Here is a 21,456-nt window from a genome sequence, read left to right on the forward strand (position 1 = left end):
GCCTTATGCAACATTGACTCACACAGACAATTAGTCCTTTCAAATCATTTCTAATCTTTTTTGATTACATAAAATAAACATATCAGACTTTCTGGTCCTTAATAACCAGCTGAATCTTCTTTTATGATCTAGAAACAGGCTCTAGCCTGCAAGCTTTGGGACACCAGTAGAATTTAGTGAAACTTGCTATCGTTGCTTTATTAGATTTTATTCTGCTTATCCCAGGTGATAGCTTATTTTCCACAAAGAATTTTATTGGCAATTTAAGGGTAAAAAGTGATTCAGTTTTATGTGGATATTAGCTTTCAAGTCTTTAAAAATTGAGCTACAATCTGTACAACCACAGAGGTTAGGTATAGAGCAAGGGAATGGAGTGGAGGGAGGGATAGATCTCCTGAAGAAGGTAAAATATAATATATAGTTATGGACGGACAGGGCAGTGGGGTTGTGGGGATTGAAATGAGAGGATTAAATGAAAAGGGGGAAGGAAGAGCAGGAAACGGAGGTAATATGGGTAAGGGCAGTTAAAACTAAGGGCCGTCTGAGGGGTCATGTGGAAATCTACTACAGTAGAAACTTCTTAATATATATACATATATGAAAGAAATGTAAAAGGAATCACAAAATAACAAAAGAGACAAAGCCCCAATTAGACATTTATTGTCACCAAATGAAACGTTTAGTGCCAGGAATGGGTGACATCTAACTAAGTTGTTGACCAAAGGGGCCCAAAGGAAACTCCCAAACAACCTAGATATTGCCAAAGCTACTTGCTTCTGTCCACAAACTGAAAGTAGGGCTGGAATGCTGAAGACAACACCTATCAAACTCACCGCACATGGAGAAGTCGAGCTGGTGCTTACTTAGAGCCTTTATCCCTTCTGACTAGTGTTCATGGTACTGGAAGGTATTTGTGGTAGTTTGAATCTAATTGACCCCCATAAGCTCATAGGGAATGTAGCCTTGTTGGAGGAAGTGTGTGTGTGTGTGGGGGGGGGGCTTTGAGGTCTCCTATGCTCTATGTCAGGTCAGTTTATTTTTATATCTCCTATGGATCAAGATGTAGAACTTTTAGCTCCTCCATTACCATGTCTGCCTGCAGACTTTGGAGTTTGCCCAGCTGGTTTTTGGTCTTGTTTTGGTGCAGTATTCCTCACTATGATCCTTTCCTTATATTTTGGAATTATAATGCCTATCCTATGCCATTATATGTTGGAAGTATGTGACTTGTTTTTTATTTTAATTTCTTAGGGAATTATAATTAAGAAATTGCATGAATCTCATAAGAGACTTTGAATTTTAAAACATTGTTGAGACTGTGATAGACTATGGGGACTTTTGAAGTTGTACTAAATATATTTTACATTATGATATTGTTACAAGGTTATGGGAGCCAGGGAGTGGAATGTGGTAGTTTGAATGTAACTGGCCCCCATAAGCTCATGGGTAGCACTATTAGGAGGTATGGCCTGTTTGGAGAAAGCATATCACTGTGGAGGCAGGCTTTGAGATCTCCTATGCTCAAGCTATGCCTAGGTCAGTTCACTTCCTATTGCCTGTGGATCAAGATGCAGGACTCTCAGCTTCTCCAGCATCATGTCTTCCTGCATGCTGCCATGTCCCTTCAGGATGATAAACATCTGAAACTGTGAGTTACTCCATTAAATGTTTTCCTTTATAAGAGTTGCCATGGTCATGATGTCTTTTCATAGCAATAGAAACCCCAACTAAGACAGTACTCTTCATATTACCAAAGGAGAAAAATAAACACCAACCCATCTACAAGTCCTTCAGCCTACAGTGGTGGCCTGCCTTCCTCATATCTTGATATAGTAGTGGTACCGAAGTTGTGGGAGTAACCAACCACTATCTGATTGGATTTAAGGTCCACTGTATAAGATGGACCCCATGCCTGGCACAGCTTGGGTGGCCAAAATAAAGGAATATAGAAATAAAATGACTCCTCACAACATCCTGCTATTCTTCTAGATCAGTGTCTTGATCTGCCACCATCAGAGAAGCTTTGTAGATGGGAACAACTACAAAGACCCTTAGCTGGGCGGTGTGCAAAGAGTAAGAGACCTTGAAACATTTAATCCTAAAGGGGATGTTTTCATCTAATCTCCCCCTTCAGGGCTCAGGAAACTCTGGGGAAGAGGAGGTAGAAAGATTGTTAAGAGTCAATGGGGATGGAAGACACCAAAGAAATAAAACCCTCTAGATACAACAGGGCTGACAGATCTAGAAACTCACAGAGGCTGTGGTAGCACGTACAGGGCCTTGTTTTATTCTGTGTCCTATCTTGGGTTTTCTTTCCTTCTTCACTTTGGTTGCCTGCTTGTTTTCTAATGACAGAGTCGATGGAAGGGGGTGGAGATTGGGGTGGGCAGGGAGGTGGGGAGGATCTTGGAGGATTTGGGGAGATGAAATATGATCAGAATATACTGTATGAAAAAAATCTATAATTTAAAAATCTAGCATGTTTTTTACTACATGTAATGTATTATTTAATAAATGTAAAGTTCTTTTTCCTCCATACCTTTGAAGAAAAATTCAAAGAATATTTTCACATCTTAAAAGTTACTTTATGTAGGAAAGACAAATAAATATAAAATATGGAAATAAGAGACAATTTTAGGGAGATGAAGCATTTTCCTTGTAGTTGTAGTGAAGTGTTGGTTTAACAGATCAATATGATGTCAGGGAGTGACCATCAGTCACTCTCTTATTAAGGGTCTGTGTGTCTAACTTGCTCAGCTCGACATAAGATCAGGAATCTCCAGTCTAAATGTTCTATAAAGCAGATCAGCAGTAAATTCTCCATGCCCTTAAAAAAAAATGACTCAGTTTAATAAGCGAAAGTTACTCCAAGTGTTTCGTGGGAAGAATATTCCTTGATGGTAGTGCGTGCATGGTGGATGTTTTAGAAAAACTGCTAAGTACAGTGCTTCATTTGGCCACGTGTTCTGCATGCGTTTTCTAGGTTAGAGATCATTGTCCCTCAGAAGCATGAAGACACTGCTCTCCTATCTTTAGTCTCCAGAGCTGGAGGGAGAAGTCAGGACTCTCCCTGACTCCTTTCCTGCCTCTGTAAGTCAGCTGGGTCTCCTGCCAGACCCCAATGCTCTGCAGTCTGGGAGAATGCCTGAGTGTGCGCCCTCTGAGCGGGACACTCAGCAACCCCTGCTCACTGGGGTCAGCTGGGACATCCTCTTGATGCAGTTGCTGTGCTCTTGACGCTGTTGTTGCTGCTCTCCTATGTGTGGCACTTCATGTCAGGTGCCAGTTCTCCTTTCCCTCATCTCTCCTTTTCTTTTCTTTCCTATTTCTCACCTTGGTCTTCCTTCATATTTCCTGGGTGACCTTTTCAACTTTGAACATTTGTATCTCTTACATTGTTTACTTTTGTTTCTATAAGATTATTTTCTATAGAGGTCATTTTTTTTTGTTCTAGTTATTTTTTTTTTTGTTCTAGGTATTTTTTTTTTTTGTTTTAGGGCAAATTCTTAGTTCATAGATGCAGTATTTTATATTTCTTAGACCACACCTTTTTATATATTTGGTTTTGTCGTACTTTCTTCATTCTGAATGGTCTTTGTTTCTGATGTTCCCCCCCACCCCATTTGTAGTTTGTCTTGCATTAAAAATGTATTCCTCAATTGTCCACTGAGCCCTGGTTTTCACTAGGGGATTGTAAGGAATTAAAACGTGATTAGAATATCCAAAGACTTGTAGAGGGACTCAGATACTTCATCTTCACTTGTCATCCTGAATAGGTCTAAGTCACTAGAGACATACCTGTGGGAGTGTCTGCAAGGGCATTTCCAGAGAGGATTGAGTAGGAGGAAGGTCTGTCCTGGACGTAGGTAGCTCAACCCCTAGGCTTGCAAACCCTGGTTAGTAGAAGGAGAAGGAGAAAGCCTGACTAGTTAGTGCCTGTCTTCCCTTCTCTGCTTCCTGTGCCTCTGAGACATGAGGGGCCTCAGCCTCCGGCTGCCATGAGGCCATTCCTGCCACGCCTTCCCTCCCAGGGTGGATGTTATCCCCTTTAATCACGAGTGACTAGTGCCCTTCTTTTGACATGCATTTTGTCGTAGCAGTGAGAAAGATCTCACAATGGCCAGAAGTAGAAGTAAGTCTGTGAGCTGATAAAGATACAATAAAAATATAGTATCTACATAAACTCCTTGGCAGTCATAAAAGGAATGGAATTCTGATACGTGCTACAACCTGGATGGATCAGAGAATGCGCTAAGTGCAATAAGCTAGACACAAAAGGACAAGGGTTGCATTGTCCCACTTGTAATAGGCATCTGGTGTGGGAAGAGTTGGAGAGACGGAAAGCAGAATATGGGTTACTGGGGCCGGGGGCAGGACATTGCTTAATGATTGCAGAGTTTCTGTTCAGAGTGATGGAAAACTGTGGAAACAGGTAGTGGTAATCGTGATTGCACAACTTTGCGAATCTATTTCCTGCCAGGGAAGCATAAGCTTAAATGGCACACTTTATGCTGTATGTCCACAAAAGCTAAAACAAACACAACAGAATGAGCAGAGAAGCCCTGAGCTGGTGCGTGGGTTTATCAACTGTTTACACCGTTTGCTGAAAGAGCTCAGGCTGCAGAATCTTGTTACTGAGAGTTCTCAGGGCTGGCTTCTCCGGTCTAAAGTTTACATAATCAGATTATATGAAGTATACACACATTTTTTCTTGATTATTTGTTCTTTGACAACTTCATACATGTATATAGTAAATTCTGTTTAGTCTAACTGCCCCTTACTATCTCCCTCCCACACCTATAATAATAATAGAATATAATAATATTCTTCCTCCTCACTCCCTATACATCCATTTTCCATGTTCATGCCTTCTTGTTTTGTTGTGGGACCCACAGACCTTAACTGGGACGATCTGTATGGCCATGGGTTTGAAACTATCTGTTACAGTCTTGTGGGCTCACTATTTGACGCACAACTGAAGACAATGACCGTTCTTTCCCCAGAATCTTTCACTAGTTGATCAGGGAGAGGTAGAGTCCCATGAGCTATGGTTGGTGGTTGATAGGTTCAGTCTTAAGCAGGTACAGCTGCTGTGAGATTGTGTTAACAATGGCTGTGTCATACCCTGAAGATAGTGTTTCGCAGCTTTTCTCCCTGTCTGCTAGCTCTTACATTCTTTGTGCTTCATCTTCTACAGAGTTCTCTTAGCCTTAAAAGGAGCGGTGTAAATGTCCTCTCTGGCACTGAGCATTCATCTGCCACTCTCGGCATCTTGAACATGAATTTCTGTATTCATTGCCATGCACTGAAAAGAGAGACTTCTCTGATTAAGGCTGAGAATTGTCTATGGATTTAAACATAAATAGAGAACAGTTTGGTGCATACCAATTTAGCTCATCAACAATAGTGATGGCCCCTCTACGGTCTGCAGCTTACCCAGCTATGGGCATTGGCTACATTTACAGTATCAAGTGTGTATTCCCTCCCGTGGGAGTGGGTTTTAAATCCAAGCAGAGTGGTTGGTTACTCTCATAACATTTGTGCGATTATTGTACCATTAGGCACATCTTATGTCAGGTTGGTGTTATAGTTCATTAAGTAACTAAGATCACTGACACCTTATCTCTCCCAGGATCATTAATAGCACCTACTGGAAAACCTACTAGGAGAGTGGAAGCTTCCAACTCAGAACCAGTCTATCCTGTCTCAGGCAACAAGGTTTTAGCATCTTGTTCTTATGAAAATCAGGAAGAATGGTGTGGTGGTTTGAATAAAAATGGCCCTCAGAGAACCATAGGGAGTGGCACTATTAGGGGGTGTGGCTTTGTTGGAAGGAAGTGTGTCACTAGGGCGTGGGCTTTGAGGTCTCAGAAGCTCAATGGCTGACAGTTCAATTCCTGCTGTCTGCATGCTTACCACCATGATGACAATGGACTAAACAGCTGAACTGTAAGCCAGCCCCAATTCAATGTTTTCCTTTATAAGAGTTGCTGTGGTCATGGTGTCTCTTCACAGCAATAAAAACCTAACTTTATAAAAATGTTTCTTTGTAAAACTCCATCCCAGATTTGACTTAAGACTATGATTTGTGCCATTATGTGATCTCTACTGTACTCTTCTCCTTCATTCAAATCATTTATTCATTTCCCTACTCCCCCAAAGAGGTGTGTGCGTGTGTGTTCCACAGCACACGTGTAGTCAGAGGATACCTTGCAGAATTCAGTTCTCTCCTTCCATTGGGTCCAGGGGATTAAACTCAGGGCAGCAGGCTTGGTGGCATGTGCATTTACAGCAAAGCCTCTTGCTGGCCCTTATTGACTAGAGTCTCTTCTGATAATACATATTTCTTTTGCTCTAAAAATCTGTTTTATTGTGCACTGTGTATGTGTGTGTATTTGTACATCAAGCACATGCATGCGTGAGAATGTGCTAGGGTTGGGAATACCTAGGGGGAGCTGCTTCTCTCCTTCCATCATTTGGGTCGTGGGAATAGAACTCAGGTCTTCAGCCTTGGTGGTATGTTGCCACCTACTGAGCCATCTTGCCAGTCCTTCTTTGGCTTTTAATTTACCTTCAAGGTTAGACTTTCCTATACAATATCTCTTTCCCTCCATCTCCTCTATTCAGTGAATGGTGAGAGTCATCTCTTCAGTGTTATTTATGGCTAAAGAAATACCCCAGTGTTGGAGAAAGGCAGGGGACATGGGCGGGGACACAAAGAGGCTTTGGCAGACAGTTGGGAGGGCAATCATCTTCCGGGCCCCTTGCCTGACTTTGATACCCCAGTCACTGTGGTTTCCGCAGACCTCTGGGTGCTAGCATCATGGAGAATCTATTTACCTGATGAACTAAGGTCCTCTGCCCTGCTCAGGTAGAAATGATTTGAAAAGCAGCCGGCACATCTGTCATCCTTGAAGACTTGTCCTGTTTGATTCTGTTGGTTCTCTGAATCACCGAGCATCTCCGTGAAGGGGGATAGGGCTCCCTCAATTGGCATTTGCGGTGGCAAATCATGTCTAGGAGAGTTGTCAAGGAGTTCTCAGCACTGACAACCTCCTGGGGTAAACAGACCAGCTGACCATCATTTATTTATGCCTTCAAAGGACTCTGGAAGCCCAGGTAACAATGGGCGGAAGAACGAGCCTGTCATGTATTAATAAACAGGAAGGCTGATCATGGGAGGCAGGTTCTCTTCCAAGAGAGATCACCAAGGACTAATGGGCTCCCTGGAGCTTCAAGCCAGGCCAGCTCTAATGACTTATTAGTGAGGCTACTAGGGAGGAAAATTGAATTTTTCCCTTTCTTTTGCTACTTTTTGTTTAGAGAAACTAAAGGTATTCTATTAGCAAATCCTTTCAGAGAAGGTGGAGGTACTGTCTACCAGGGATGGACTTGGGACATACATTTGGGTGCTGGCACTTTTTAAAGTAACTGAAGTATTTGAGCACCCATGGGATGCCAGATGCTGTCTAGGCATGGGGGACACAAGAATGAGGACAGTGGTAGTCCCTAGGAGTAGTTCATTCTTCCCAGGTCCAGGGAAAGGTTTTTAAAAAATTGTGTGCTTCTCAGTGTCCATGTTGACTGGTAGGGGTTTATGGGCAGGCAGAAAGAAACAGGGCAGTGGAGTCAAGGGCAGAAGACAAAGATCTGAGCCTGGGTGGGTTAACACCACAGGAACCTGCCTCCTGGTGCCGAAGGGTGGTAGTCAGAGACAGGATGTTGGCAGGGCTGGGTTCCCTCTGACTCCAGCCTGAAATCCTTCCCTGCTTCTTCCTCACTTCTTGTGGTGACTGGCAGTCCTTGACTTTGCCTGACAGCCGTGTCACTCCAGTGTCTGTCTCCATCTTCACTTGGTAATAATGTCTCCATGCCTACCTGTCTTACAATAAGGGCCCCAGCTGTTTACAAACAGGGCCACAGTCTGAGGTCTTGGAATCAGCGACTTCGGTTTCTTTTTATGGAGGACGCCAGTGAAACTGTAATTGATGAGTGAGTAAAAGCAGGGTGTTGGGGAGGCTGAACGGAAGAGTCCCTGAGGTGCGAGACTTCCTGCTGGGACTTGGGACAGCACTGTGTCCTGCACCAGGGGCGGCAGTGGGAATGGGACATTAATTCAGCTCGACACTGGTGGCTTCTGTGGAAATGACTGAAAAGCAACTCTGACTGAAGTCAAGACTTAATACAGGCTTTAATTTTAGGTGGTTACCAGAATGTAAATTAAGTGTATTAAGCACTTTATTAGGAAAACAAGCAATGTTTAGTGTAGGTGGCTGGGTGGTGATTTCCCAGATATATAAGGCAGTTGGGGGTAAGGGCCCAGAACTTGGGTGAGATGTGATCTGGAGGGCTTTTTCTGGACAAAGTACCTGAGGAGTCAGCCAGACGGTCCAACATCCTTGTTTCTCGAACAGTTCCTGTTTCCACACTTTAAGGAGCCTCCCTTAGGCTGGAAAGCAAACTGCCTTTAGATCTCTGAAAACCCAGCACAACTGCCTTCTCAAAATCCATCACCGGAAACAGCCTTAAAATCACTTTCTGCTTTGTGTGCCCCACCTGTGATCAGTTTACAGAGCTTCCTTCGGGTTCAAGGACAGGTGCTCTTAGCATTTTGAACCCCTAAATATGGTTGGAGTTGGGGCCACTGGTATATGTATCTCTTGAGTTGCTGTATTATCTCATGGAGATTTGGAAGACCTAATTGTACTTTCTCAGACCCACTGTGACTCATTACGGGAGGGAGAGGAGCAGAGCTGAGCAAAGAGAACCTGTTAAGTTTTCATCGGATGGGTGTTTGTGGATACAAGCAACTTGGTCACTGGTGCCAGGATTTCCTCTGGGTTTGCTAACAGGAAGTACGGCTCCATAGCTGTGGGCTGAATTTGAAGGTGCGTGGTCCAGAATCCTTTATTTGGAATGTTTCCACACCTCCCCCTCTGACTTAGGAAGAAAACATATATCCTCTCTCATGAGCAGGCAATTTCAAAGACAAGACTGGAGCCAAAACCTGAATGGAAGTTTTAGAAAAGAATCACAAGGGTTATTTGTCAGAATGACAAAACTCTAAACATAGCATGTCAGGAAGCACCAGGCAAATCCAACCCTGATAACTCCGGCAAGAGAAACTCATAACCACAGCTACCTTCCTTGGGCTCAGTACTAAGAGCAGGCCTGTTGAGACATACCTTTGACTCAGCAAAAAAATAGTGAGCATCTTGAGAGAGAAAATATACCCCAGCAAGTGAAAAAAATTGCCCTGGATGAGAAAGATTAGGTTAAAAAATTCTCTGATGTTTGAACAGCTAGACTTCCTTTTAAAGGCATGTCCGTTGAAATTTAAAGGTAATTAATACTCGTTTTTAAAGATGCTTCATATTTACTTATTTATATATATTTTTCTTCCTTTAAACCTTTGGAAGTGGAGGAATTTAAGTGTTTAAGATCATCTACTTGCGTCGTGCAACCAAAACACATTAGGACAGTTGTCTTGGGGAGGAATTACTTGTTTCTCTCTGGACTATTAAACAGTGGCCTGGTGAGCTCTTCTGTTGCCTGTGGGGACTGTCCACATTTCCACTGGGGTTTTTATGGACTTTGTCCCTTGCAAGAATTATAGTGACGTGGGACATTTAAAGTTACCGAAAATGAGGTGAACTACAGGATTTACACAAGGGTACAGTCATGAGAGGGAGGAAAAGGATGAAAATCAATTCTCCATGCCCTCGGTGTTTTGTGGAGCAAATATTTGGAAACCATTTTTGCTAAGCAAGCATGGTCCTGTCCCCAAGTCCAGAGGCATTTTAAGTTCCCTGAAGAGGAGTGCTGAGGTCTGCTTGGTTCCTTTAGGGCAATCAGAGCTCTCAAGCACAACTCCCCAGGGTTCCCACCCTCGCTGCCTGCCTGCCAGTGGTGAGTAGGCCATTCCCTTAGAGGATTTCTTAGGAATATATTCCACTCTCACAAGATTCAGATCTGAGAAACCTGACCAGCAAGTCACAAGCCACTGCAACCCAGACTTGGTAGTTTGCTCTGGGGATGAATGGTGATCGTTATCAGACACCAGGAAGATGACAGGAAGCACACAATACTCCTTAAGATTTGTCACTTCAAAAACTTGGAAATTCTTTAAAAATGTAGTTACCTAATAGCAGTCTCAAAATCAGTGTCCATTTGCTCGAAGTTATTATTTTCTTCTATACGAGATGCTGTTGCTATGAATACTGCCACATGTGACCTCGAGTTCTATCCAGAACTGTACAAATGAAGGCTGTCCTTGCTGTGGCAGCAGCTGAGCTACACAGGTTGCTAGGGTGGCTGGGTAGACCTTTTGTTCCCTTCTGTCCTTTACAGCTGTGTTTCAGCGTATCCCACTGTGGCAGGGTGACCTGCATTTGACCTGGTGGTCAGCATCTCAATGAAATAATGTGACCGTTACCCGTGTATTTGGGTTTGTACTAGCTTTATGCAGGGGCACTGGCTCTCTCAGGTAGTCATGGCTCAAACATTTAGTCTTGCCTTTAATCCCAGCACTCGGGAGGCAGAGGCAGGCGGATCTCTGTGAGTTCGAGGCCAGCCTGGTCTACAAGAGCTAGTTCCAGGACAGGAACCAAAGCTTCGGAGAAACCCTGTCTCGAAAAACCAAAAAAAAAAAAAAAAAAAAAAATTCAGTCTTCAGCTGTACGCAGTGAATCAAAACGTCTCTCATACGTTAATGTGTAATGGTCTGATAGCTTTAGCTCAGGACAGGGGAATGTCTGCCACGGTCAAGCACTATTCAAGCTGCTGACAACTTTTTTTTTCAACAACTGTATTTCAATGAAGTAAAACAGCCTTGAAAAGGCTTATGTGTGTTGATCTGACTTACACCTCAGCAAGATCACTGTGTGAGAATGACATCATCAAGTCAGGAGCAGAAGGCAATTCTGCAATGTGGGGATCCTGGAGATGTTGGGCAGTGGACGCGCATCCAATGCAGTGGGCTCCACTCTCCACGCTGCAGGGTGGAGCTCAGCCTTCGTGTTCTTCAGACTGGTGGCCATAAAATGTTTGCTGCGAGAGCAATCCCAGCTGGACCTGACGGTAGGAAGTGTGACAGCGGTTCACGGTCTTTCCCAACCACTCATGTATACTCTCTTTTTGGGGACTGCAGAGACTAAAAAGGGGGTGGGGCTTGGATAAAGCATAGGTCCTAGGAATTTAGCCGTGGAGATAACTCTGGGCTGGTGAACTACAGAAATACACTCTAGAATAACTGGTATGACATACATTGTTATTTTTTTTTTTTTAAAAAACAAACCAAGGATCATTCTAATAGTATTGCATCCTTAGGTTCACAGTTGAACCTTCTTTCAGCCAAAGCACACTCTTCAAGCTCATATGATGATTTTTTTTGGGTGTTGAGAACTTCATTTTACAATAAACATCTATTCTCTTATCTCTAGAAAACCCTGCCTGGCGAGTTTCCTATTGGATGCTTTCTTTCTCTATGGCTATTTTCAGGGTTCTTTCCCTGAAAGAACCTGTGCATCAAAATACTCCAAAGGCCCAGCCTAGAATTTGACTCTTAGGTCTCAGCTGGGATTTAACAAATTTGCATTTCTACCAACTTTCTAAGTTAGGGCAATGTGGTCTAGGGACCACATTCAGAGAGCACTAATCTTGCAGATAGATGAAGTCAGATCAATTGTGGTCTACTGTGCAGTGGGAAAGTTCTGTGCAGCTGCTCTCTAAAGACAAAACAAGTTGGCTATTAAGTTCACTCCTTTGAGGTATGCCTTCCACCCATATTTACTAGTTTGCCCTTGAAGTGTTATTTCAAGGGGCTCCATTCCTTTTTGGCATTTAATCAGATTGAAGCCTTTTCTTATAGACTTTGATTCTTTTTTCTTTGGTTTTTGAGACACGGTTTTTGTATAGCACTGACTGTCCTGGAACTCACTTTGTAGACCAGGCTGGCCTTGAACTCACTGAGATTCACCTGCCTATGCCCTCCTAAGTGCTGGGATTAAAGGTGTGTGCCACCAACACCTTAAAATGAGAAGTATCTTAAAATTTTTTCTGGGAACACATTCACCTAAAGCCGTATCAGGTATCTGTTTATATTCTAGTCAATAACAGGGTTTGCTGTATCTTAGCACTGGTAATGTTTTTGTTTCCTTGTTTTTATTAATGGATATCTTTAAAAAGTTTTCTGGTATCAACAAGGATTACAACAGAAACAAACTGATTTCATATATAATGTGGCTCAGTTTTGAGATTCAAAGAGATCACTCATCCAGAAAAGTATACTCTAAAACGTGTAAGTGGTCATTTAATTTGGGAAATGTAAGTCTTCAAGTAGCAAACAGCAACCTAAGAGAGCCATGGAAAGGATTGCAAAGACAACCCTGTGACCCTACTTTCTTCAACATCAGTCAATAACTCTGATGCTCTATTGGCAATGTCTTGTTCTCAGTCAGTAAGGAGGGTTCCCGGACTCGTATACAACAACACTGGGAATCAGATGACTAATACTGAAGTAATCTCTCCATGAGAGCAAAATCTACTCCCATTAGGTCTTTAATATTTGGCTTCTTTTCCCACTTATTTCTTCTAGAAGTGGGATAAAATCAGATTAAAACCTCAAGTCAGGCAAGTTTTTTGGATAGCGGAAGGAAGTCTGGGAATGAAGGCGACAGTGACTGGGAGATAAACATGTTTCTGACATGTTGTCTGTAGCACAATTCAAGTTTATTCCATTTGTTCTTGCAACACGAAACTTAAACACAGTATTAGTTAGCATTCGGATGTACATGAACTAGGATACTTATGAAAAACCCAACTGTGTCAAAGGAATGACATTGTGGAACCATGAACTCAGATATACCAAAAATGCACAGAGCACTAGTCTTCCTCCATACTGCTTACAAAGATTGATTGTTTCTCCATTTACAAAATAGAATCAGGACAATTTAAATTTTTAAATTTTGCATGCAAAACACTGCAATTGCTTATTTATGTAGGAGGGCACTCTTACCAGCTTCTTCTATACACAACCAAGTATACAATATTACATGAAGAAAACAGCAGCTGAGCTGAAGTTAAAAAAAAATCAAGTACACACAAATTAAAGCTTGTTATCGGGGAAAAGAAGAAATGACTAGAAGGCTACTAGTTTGAGCTTCCACATGCTGCAGTTCCTGCCTTTCTTCGTGTGCAGCTGCTTCTAGACAGGTGAGCTGGGATATGCAAGTGCTGTAGTAGAACTCAAATCTATAGATGCCGGCATGAAGCTGTGGGGGGATTTGTTAGTATGCTAACCACCAATAGGCAAATTATCTGTTTTTATTTGATACAGTGCATATGAAATGATGGATTTGATATAAAACTATAGAACATGCAGATTTTTTCTAGATGTTAAATAGTACTTTAGTGGAGAACAAAACTTAACCTTTTATTAATGCATGTAGTACCAAAAGCAGACATTTTAGCTTCCTTTATTCAAAAATATTAACATTAAGTGTCATGAATTTCTCTGCCAAGTGGTTCAGAAATACATTATAAATAACCTAGTTTTTTTATTTTTTATTTTATTTTTTAAAGAAACTGTAAACCATCCTGGTCAGTCTATCCTAGTCTATGTTTATATGCTATTTTCTCAAGCAATCACTTCATAGCTATGGTTTACAAAATGGCCAACAAAGGGGGGTGGGAGGCAAAACAGTCCCTTACTGCATTACAAGGAACACCAGGATAAACTGTACAAAGAATCCTATGGTTTCAGTACCATAATGACCGTAGAAAGCAGACCCAAGGTTAGGAATGATAAGACAATATATTCTCTGCAATAGCCAACTCTAACAAAACACTCTGAAAGAAAAACCAAAAATTGTGTAAAGGGTTAAAATTCAAGCCTTTAAAATAGCAGTATGCCAGGAGGTGAAAACCAAGGTCTCAAAAACACCCTGTTCCATTACATTGATAGTTACAGACTGATGAGTGTCCTCCACTTACTATCAGGATGTCCAACTCTAAGCTTTGTGGCCTTTTGGCTAAGATCAAGTGTAGGATGTCCAACTCTAGTAGGTTGCATTAAGACAGCAGAGTTAGCCAAATACACCAAAATATTTAAACTACTGTTTCGTGATTGTTTTCTTGGACATAGAAAAATTACAGGGTCAGGCTAGTTGAAAGTGAAAAAGCCACAGGATAAAAAAGAGTTCATGGGAGAATACACACACACACACACACACACACACACCCACACACACCCCAACCATCCATCCATCAACTGATCAAAAGTTATTTAGCCAGGCTGTTTGTGGTAATAGTTTAACTATTAATAGAATGCTACATTGCCTTAAAAAAATCATATTAGTTTTTTAATTATCCATAATCTGAATATAAGTCCCTATACCACCCACCCTTTAAAAATTTGAGGTACATTCAATTATTGCATGACTTGGCTAAGGAAAGACTGTAATAGTTTTTGTAAGCCTGTATGAATGGCAAGTCAAAGAAATCCTAATACTTTAAATGTAGGATATCAAATTTAATCATTTATTGTTCATGAATTAAAATTTAGAGATAAGTCTAAATTTTCTGCAGGTCCTAAGAACACCATTTTAGGGCACTGTATTCTAAGAACACAGACTGTACTGTGAAGTTGTCACTTGTATGCAATGTATGATTGTTAAGAGAAACAAAAACACTACAGAGGTGAAGCAGTGTTGGCCCAGCAAGAGTCAATCAACAGCTCAGGGAGACCTGGTAACGAGCACATTTTTGAAGGGATGAGGTCCCATCTATTCAAATAGTGCATCTCACCCCAGTGATAGCTTTGGTGCACTAAAAAAATTAAAAAAAATCAGCATCCATGGTAGGTCTCAGAGAGGCATCCCAAAGAATATTCTTCATTCTCAAAACACAACTAAGGCTGATTCACTCAAACAGCAAATGAAGACAATCCGTAAGTACTAAGACAACTGTTCTCTCTTTATAAGATACTAACACGTTTATGGCTATGATTTATTTTTAAATCTCCTTTTACTACCAGCAGGAGTCTCAAAGTGTTTCAATGTTATATAAATGTCTAAGTCTAAAGGAGAAAAAAAAAAGAAATAAGCATACTGGAATGATTCCTCCTTTAGGCTCCTAGAATTTAACATTTTATAAATAAAACTAGTCAGTTTTATCTAACGAGACATAAAATTGATGTGAAAGGGGAGAGAAAATCCAAAGTTTAGTCATCCAGCAATTTAGGGGTGCGCCACTTATCTGAGCTTTCACAAAAATATTTAAGTCATTCAAGATTTTGGTCACTAACCATAGCAGCGCTCTTACCTAGCCAGAAACCCCCAGGAGAGTGCATTCTTAAGGCAGAAGGCTGTAGCTAATTGCTTATCTCAGCACCCTAAGTTGACATAACAGCAGCCATTACTGCTCACAGCTAGGGCTGCCCAATAAGTAGAGTTGGCCTTGTATGGGCAGACCTTCAACACACTAATTAATAAATTAGCTAGGGAGCTGAGAAGGTCCAATGATCCCCACACTGTATTTTTTGCTCTCCCTTGGGTATATAAGCTGTATATTTTACTAGAAATGGAAAAGAGGCTGGTTTGATCAGGAGTCCCAGTAAAAGCCCAATCACATTCCCCACTGCTCCTCCAAAACATGTTTTCCCCCCTTGGTAGTCTGACTTGTTATGAATTTCTCTCTCCTCTCACTTCTTAAAGTATTTAGCTGAAGAAGCTGGCAGATAGAAAGTGACAGACAGACAGGCAGCAGTGTGAGGCCACAGGAGAGTCATTCTTCCCAAGGTATCAGTCCATCCATCCATTACTGGAGAAGAGCTCTGATTGCCTGGTTGTCGGTGGCTTCAAGGGCAGTCAGTCCATCTGGGCCTTTCACAGTCTTATCAGCACCCTGGAAAAGAGAGGAGGAAACCTTCATCAATTGAACTCACACTAGAGAACAGTGAGTGCCAGAGGTGGGTGGCTATGTGGCACAGGCCTTTTATACTCTGACCCTTGGAATCCTTGGTGGAAGGATTGAACCAACTCTGGAAAGTTGTCCTCTGTCCTTCGTACTGTGCTATGACATGTACATGCTTAGACTAACATATACACAGTAAGATAAAAAAATTAAAATGCATTATTATTTTCCAGGAGTTAGACATTTTAAGAAACAAAACAACTATCTTGGGTACTGTTCTATTGCTGTGAAGAAACACATGACCAAGGCAACTTATAAAAGAAAGCATTTAACTGGGGGCTTGATTACATACAGTCTTAGAGGGTTAGTCCATGACCATCATGGTGGGGAGCAATAAGAGCAGGTGATATGGGAGGGTCTTCTGTTTTGTGTTGATTTCATTGGTTAATAAAGAAACTGCCTTGGCCATTTGATAGGCCAGCCCTTAGGTGGGTGGAGTAGACAGAACAGAATGCTGGGAAGAAGAAGGAAGTGAGGCAATCGCCGTGCCTCTCCTCTCTGGGACAGATGCCATGGAGCCAGCCACCAGGTCAGACATGCTGAATCTTTCCCGGTAAGTCACCACCTCGTGGTGCTACACACATTAAGAGAAATGGGTTAACCAAGATGTGAGAATTAGCCAGTAAGAGGCTAGATATATTGGGCCAGGCAGTGTCTATATGAATACAGTTTGTGTGTTGTTATTTCGGGTGTAAAGCTAGCCATGAGGGAGCCTGGCAGGACAAAAAGCAGGCCCGCAGCTTCATCTACAAGCAGGCATGCCACGAGAGCAATAGCTGAGATCTTACATCTGCTCCATAAGCCCAAAGTGAGAGTGAAAGACTAGGGATGGTGTGAGTTTTGGAAATCTCAAATTCCAGTGACACATCTCCTTCAACAAGGCCACACCTCCTAATCCTCCCAAAAACAGTTCCACCAACAAGGGACCAAGTATTCAAATATGACCCTATGGGGAACATTCTCATTTTCATTTAAACCACCACAACTCAGCATCAGCATTAAAAATAGTGAACCAGCTTTTACTTATCATATTTATCCAACTGACTAAGTTTCAAAACAATAATATCTCTTGGTTTCTGGAGAAGGGAGAGAGGGAGAGACAGTCTTTTTTAAAGGGCATGGCTCCTGGTAGGTCAGCTGCTTTCTAGTGGATGGCCTCATATGTAGAATATATAGTCAGCACCAATTAGACTCTGTGGGATGGACAGATGGACGGACGGATGGACACACACACACACACACACACACACACACACACACACACACACACACACGAGAGGAGCTAGGGGGAACGGTGGCAGTGACCAAGGGGAAATGAAGCTTACTTAACTGTGGCCTCACCTAGATCAAACACTTCAAAGATCCCTGCTCCTCAAAGCCCCAAGATACCTAGCTTCCACTTCTGAGGCTCTCATTAATTCTCTCTCCAGCCCAACAGCTTTTCAAAAAGTTCCTATTACAGTGAATTTCTATTATGCCAACATTTAGTTGACAAAATACTTATAATTCTATAGGCCAGATACAACTAAATACTAGTATTTTAAATGAACTTAAAATAATAAATTAAAATTAAGATAATAACATAACACAAAACATAACATAAAAATAAACCAATTTGTCAACATGGGTGAGAATATTAAGGAAAGTGGGTTTTGTTTTTTTTTAAAGACTAATGAAGTTACTGGAAAATTTGGGTATATCTTTAGGAAGCAAGTCATTTTTGTGCATTCATTTTTAGTTATGTGATAATTTCCATAGCTTTACATAATATATTCCTGTTCCTATTTGAGTTACCAGCTTTAAATTTTATCTTTTGATTTCCTGCTACAGAGACAGAGGAGTCTTAACTTACCACATACCCTCTTCCTTCCTCATTCAGACTCCCACTTTCTTATAGTATCATTTTGTTGCTTTGCAAACTTAAAAGTTTTTTGAATCTAGATTTCTTCATACATTTTGACAATGTATCATTTCCCATAAAGTAGTATTATTGGATAACCTCCTGACTTTGTCATTCTCCCTGTGGATCTTTTCATTTGCCAAATTTGGTCTGTAAAACCCGTGTGTATGTTGATGGTCAAAGTTAAAATATACTAACAATGTTTAGTTATTTGAGGTAAGCACTGCTTACTGTGGCATGCGGCAACTACTATCCTTTGCTATCTTCTTGTTATTCCACAACACAACTCTGTGCAGACCTCCAGACAAGGAGCTGTAAAGAGTGCAGGACAGCGCTACACCAACAGCCAGAGGCTTCTCAATCTCATTCATTCATTTTCAAACAACAAACTTTTGAGCCTTTATGTTACTGTTAGAGTAAACCGGTACAATAAAGTAGAAGACAAAATTCTAAGACAAAAAGGAAGAGGAAAAATAAGACATAGCACACAACTGGCAACTGACCTAAAGTGTTCTAAAAATACTTTGGAATAAGGTAGTATTGTTCTCTAAATGCTGAGTTCTCTGGGTGTTAATGTATCCGAGCAGTGAGGACAGTTAAACTCCTAACTCAATACACCCACTCTCAAGACAGGATCTTCATATTCTCTGCTGCTAGGACTGCTCCTCCTTCCTTTTGCTCAACTCCTTTCCACCTTCTCTGGTTGTCCTGCATATATTCCCCATTTATTATAGACCTGCAACACTTGCTCAGGTCTTTTCATTAGTTATCTCAGGTACATCCAACCTTTATTTCCACGCTGGACAACATATCCCGAAACAAGCCTGTAATTTCTCCCTATACGCTCACTCCTTTTCAATGTTCTCATGGTAAAGAACTTACCAGGAATTGTGAGCACACCATGAAGCCTTTCTTGTAGACTTTCCACCTAACCAGTTGTTAAGGCTGCACTATCTTAGTATTTCCCAACTACCTTCTCCATTGCTACCCTTATTTTTAGCATCTTCTCAACATTTAGATGCAATGGTTTCTTACTTGGTTTAACTTCTTTATCTTGCAGCATGCAGTATGTAGGTGATCTTTCTCAAACACAATGCTGACAATTCTCTTCACCTTCCTAAGAGTCTTTAGTGGCATCCTCATAAATGAGAATGAAAAAAGTAACAACAACAACAACAACAACAACAACAACAACAAAAACCCCGCAAGCAATCTGCTTAATCTTGTCAACTTGACATACCTAGAGTCACCTGAGAAAAGGAAACTTAAACTGCCTGGACCAGGTTGCCTGTGGTGATGTCTGTGAGAGATTATCTTCACTGGTTTGGGTGATATCATCCCTAGGCTGATGGGGCTGAGTCATACAATAAAGCTAGTTGAGCATGAGCCCGACAGTTAGAAAGCAGTGTTCCTCCCTCCATGGTTCTGCTTCAGTTCCTGCTTTTGAGCCTGCTCTGACATCTTGATGATGGACAGTGACCTGGAAGTGTAAGCTGAGTAAACATTTCCTCCCCTACGTTGCTCCTGGTCATGGTGTTTATCAAAGTAATAGAAAGCAAACCACAACATTACCTAGCTCTCATTTCTTGCTAAATACTTTCTAGCCCACACTGTAGCTTCCAGAAAACCTATTGCAATTCCTGGTGTCTCCATCATGTACCCGAGACTTCTTTAATTCATGTTTCTGGCTTGAATGACACCTCAGTTCCCGTATAAAGATTCTTACGACACTCTCTAAGCTTCCCAGCTCCTGCTGGCTGATGGAAGAGCTGTTAGTACTACATGGTATTTTAACGCTACCCTTTCTACCCTTCCCTGGACTTCAAAAGCATATCTGACTTCTTTTTCTTTTGTCCAAGCAATCAATCAAAATATTTTCCTAACACTTGCTGTTTAATGTATCTGTTTTCCTTTATCTCTGCCCTGAACATCTACCTTGAACTTAAGCCTCACCTTCCCTCCCTATTTATCTGCTTTGAAATTTATATCAAGCCTCACAAATACCCCAAATTCAACATATCCTAAAATCAATCTGACATCTTTTCTTACACGCTAGTTCCTTTACCACAGTAAATATGTTGATAGCAGGAGCCAATCCTATTAGTCTTTGCATTTTCAACGCCTTGGAAAGGCCCCAAACAGGATGATGTTGGTGATGATAAATCTTCAAAGAAATATTTAATCATGCTATGTTTACTTGACCTAAGAGAAACATATACCCTCAAATACTTAATTTTTTTTTTTAACATTACAGAGGCATTTTCTTTCTTTTCTGAAGTACTTGTACTTATCTGAAATTAAAATTTCTGCCTTTAGAACATGGGGTCCGTGAGGTCTGAGTATGCACTCACTTGGTTCTTCTATATACTCCTGGTGCTTAAATGAAAACCGTTTATTTTCCTTTATTTGATATTAAATATCCCACCAACTGAAAAATGTAAAGGAACAAAAAATTTGTTTGTTCTCTACTCAATAATTAACTCCTATTTAGTCATTACATTCTATGAAGTCTTTCTAAATATCCCCGGCAGTTGGCTCCTGTTTCTGTTTGTCCATGGCATGTTGTCTATCATACTGAGCTGAACACTACCTCCTGGCTCTCTCGAAGGCCAGTGAAACTTCTTTATCTCTGTTTTTTCTTTACAGAGTTGAAAAGAAATGGAATTCTCAGGCTCCCTTCAAGCTAGAGGTCACCATCTGATATAATTAAAGCTTTGCTCATGCATCACTTCCTTTTTTTCAGTAAAAGCACAGAAGAACATTCTCACCTCTTTCCCTTCTTCCTTTCCAAACTTAGATAATCCCTGCAGGTGCAATACTCATTCTGTAACCATAACAGGTTACACAGGGCTGGAAGGGTACAGAAGGTGGCTGATGACATTCATATATAGAAAGTAGAGCCAGTGGCTGGGCCTTGGACTGTAACCATTAGACAGCTCATGCTGAGACACAGTCTTGCGTAGAGTCCTGTAATAGGAGGTTCTGCTACTCACAACTGAGCCCTACTCCTCTTATTACTCACTGGAGTAAAAGACAACTTTTCAGACTTAGGCGGCATTCCATTATGTCAGGGTCCTTATTGTAGTCACCTCTGGAACCTGACAGTGACTCATAGTCACTAATGCTTATTACATAGTGGTTTAATGAAAAAAATAATGCTTGTTGCATGGTGTAACTGCATACTTAGGAACGCTGTACCCTTGCTGGACATATTCTTAGTCACATCAGTCTCTTACTGTGGTAAACATCTGCACCCAACTTCCCTTTCCTATCATCCAATCTAAGTATGTGCCACCATTTCCTACTGTATCAGAATTCTGCAAATCGGAGAAACTTTTAACTGTTTGAATGTGTATTTAAATATTACCATTGCCAAGGATCTTACAGATACTGTTCCGTTTTGGAGGTATTTAGTGACATTAAAAACTATCCAACCTGTGAGATGGTTCACAGGTTAAGAGCACTGACTGCTCTTCCAAAGGTCCTGAGTTCAATTCCCAGCAACCACATGGTGGCTCACAGCCATTTGTAATGAGATCTGGTGCCCTCTTCTGGCCAGCAACCATACAGACAGACAGAGCACT

The 21,456-nt window shown here is 41.3% G+C and overlaps 1 protein-coding gene across 1 annotated transcript in view; it reads right to left on the reverse strand.

Moving 5' to 3' along the window:
• Positions 1–12,707: 12,707 nt before the first annotated feature.
• Positions 12,708–21,456, reverse strand: part of Mtpn (myotrophin) — a 34,173-nt gene continuing 25,424 nt past the window's right edge. Inside the window, exon 4 of the mRNA XM_075953376.1 lies at positions 12,708–15,903. Coding sequence (XP_075809491.1) covers positions 15,817–15,903 — 87 coding nt within the window. The 3' untranslated portion in view covers positions 12,708–15,816. The remainder of the gene's footprint in view (positions 15,904–21,456) is intronic.

Source organism: Microtus pennsylvanicus, chromosome 19 (genome assembly GCF_037038515.1).
Source record: "Microtus pennsylvanicus isolate mMicPen1 chromosome 19, mMicPen1.hap1, whole genome shotgun sequence".
Lineage (NCBI taxonomy): Eukaryota > Metazoa > Chordata > Mammalia > Rodentia > Cricetidae > Microtus > Microtus pennsylvanicus.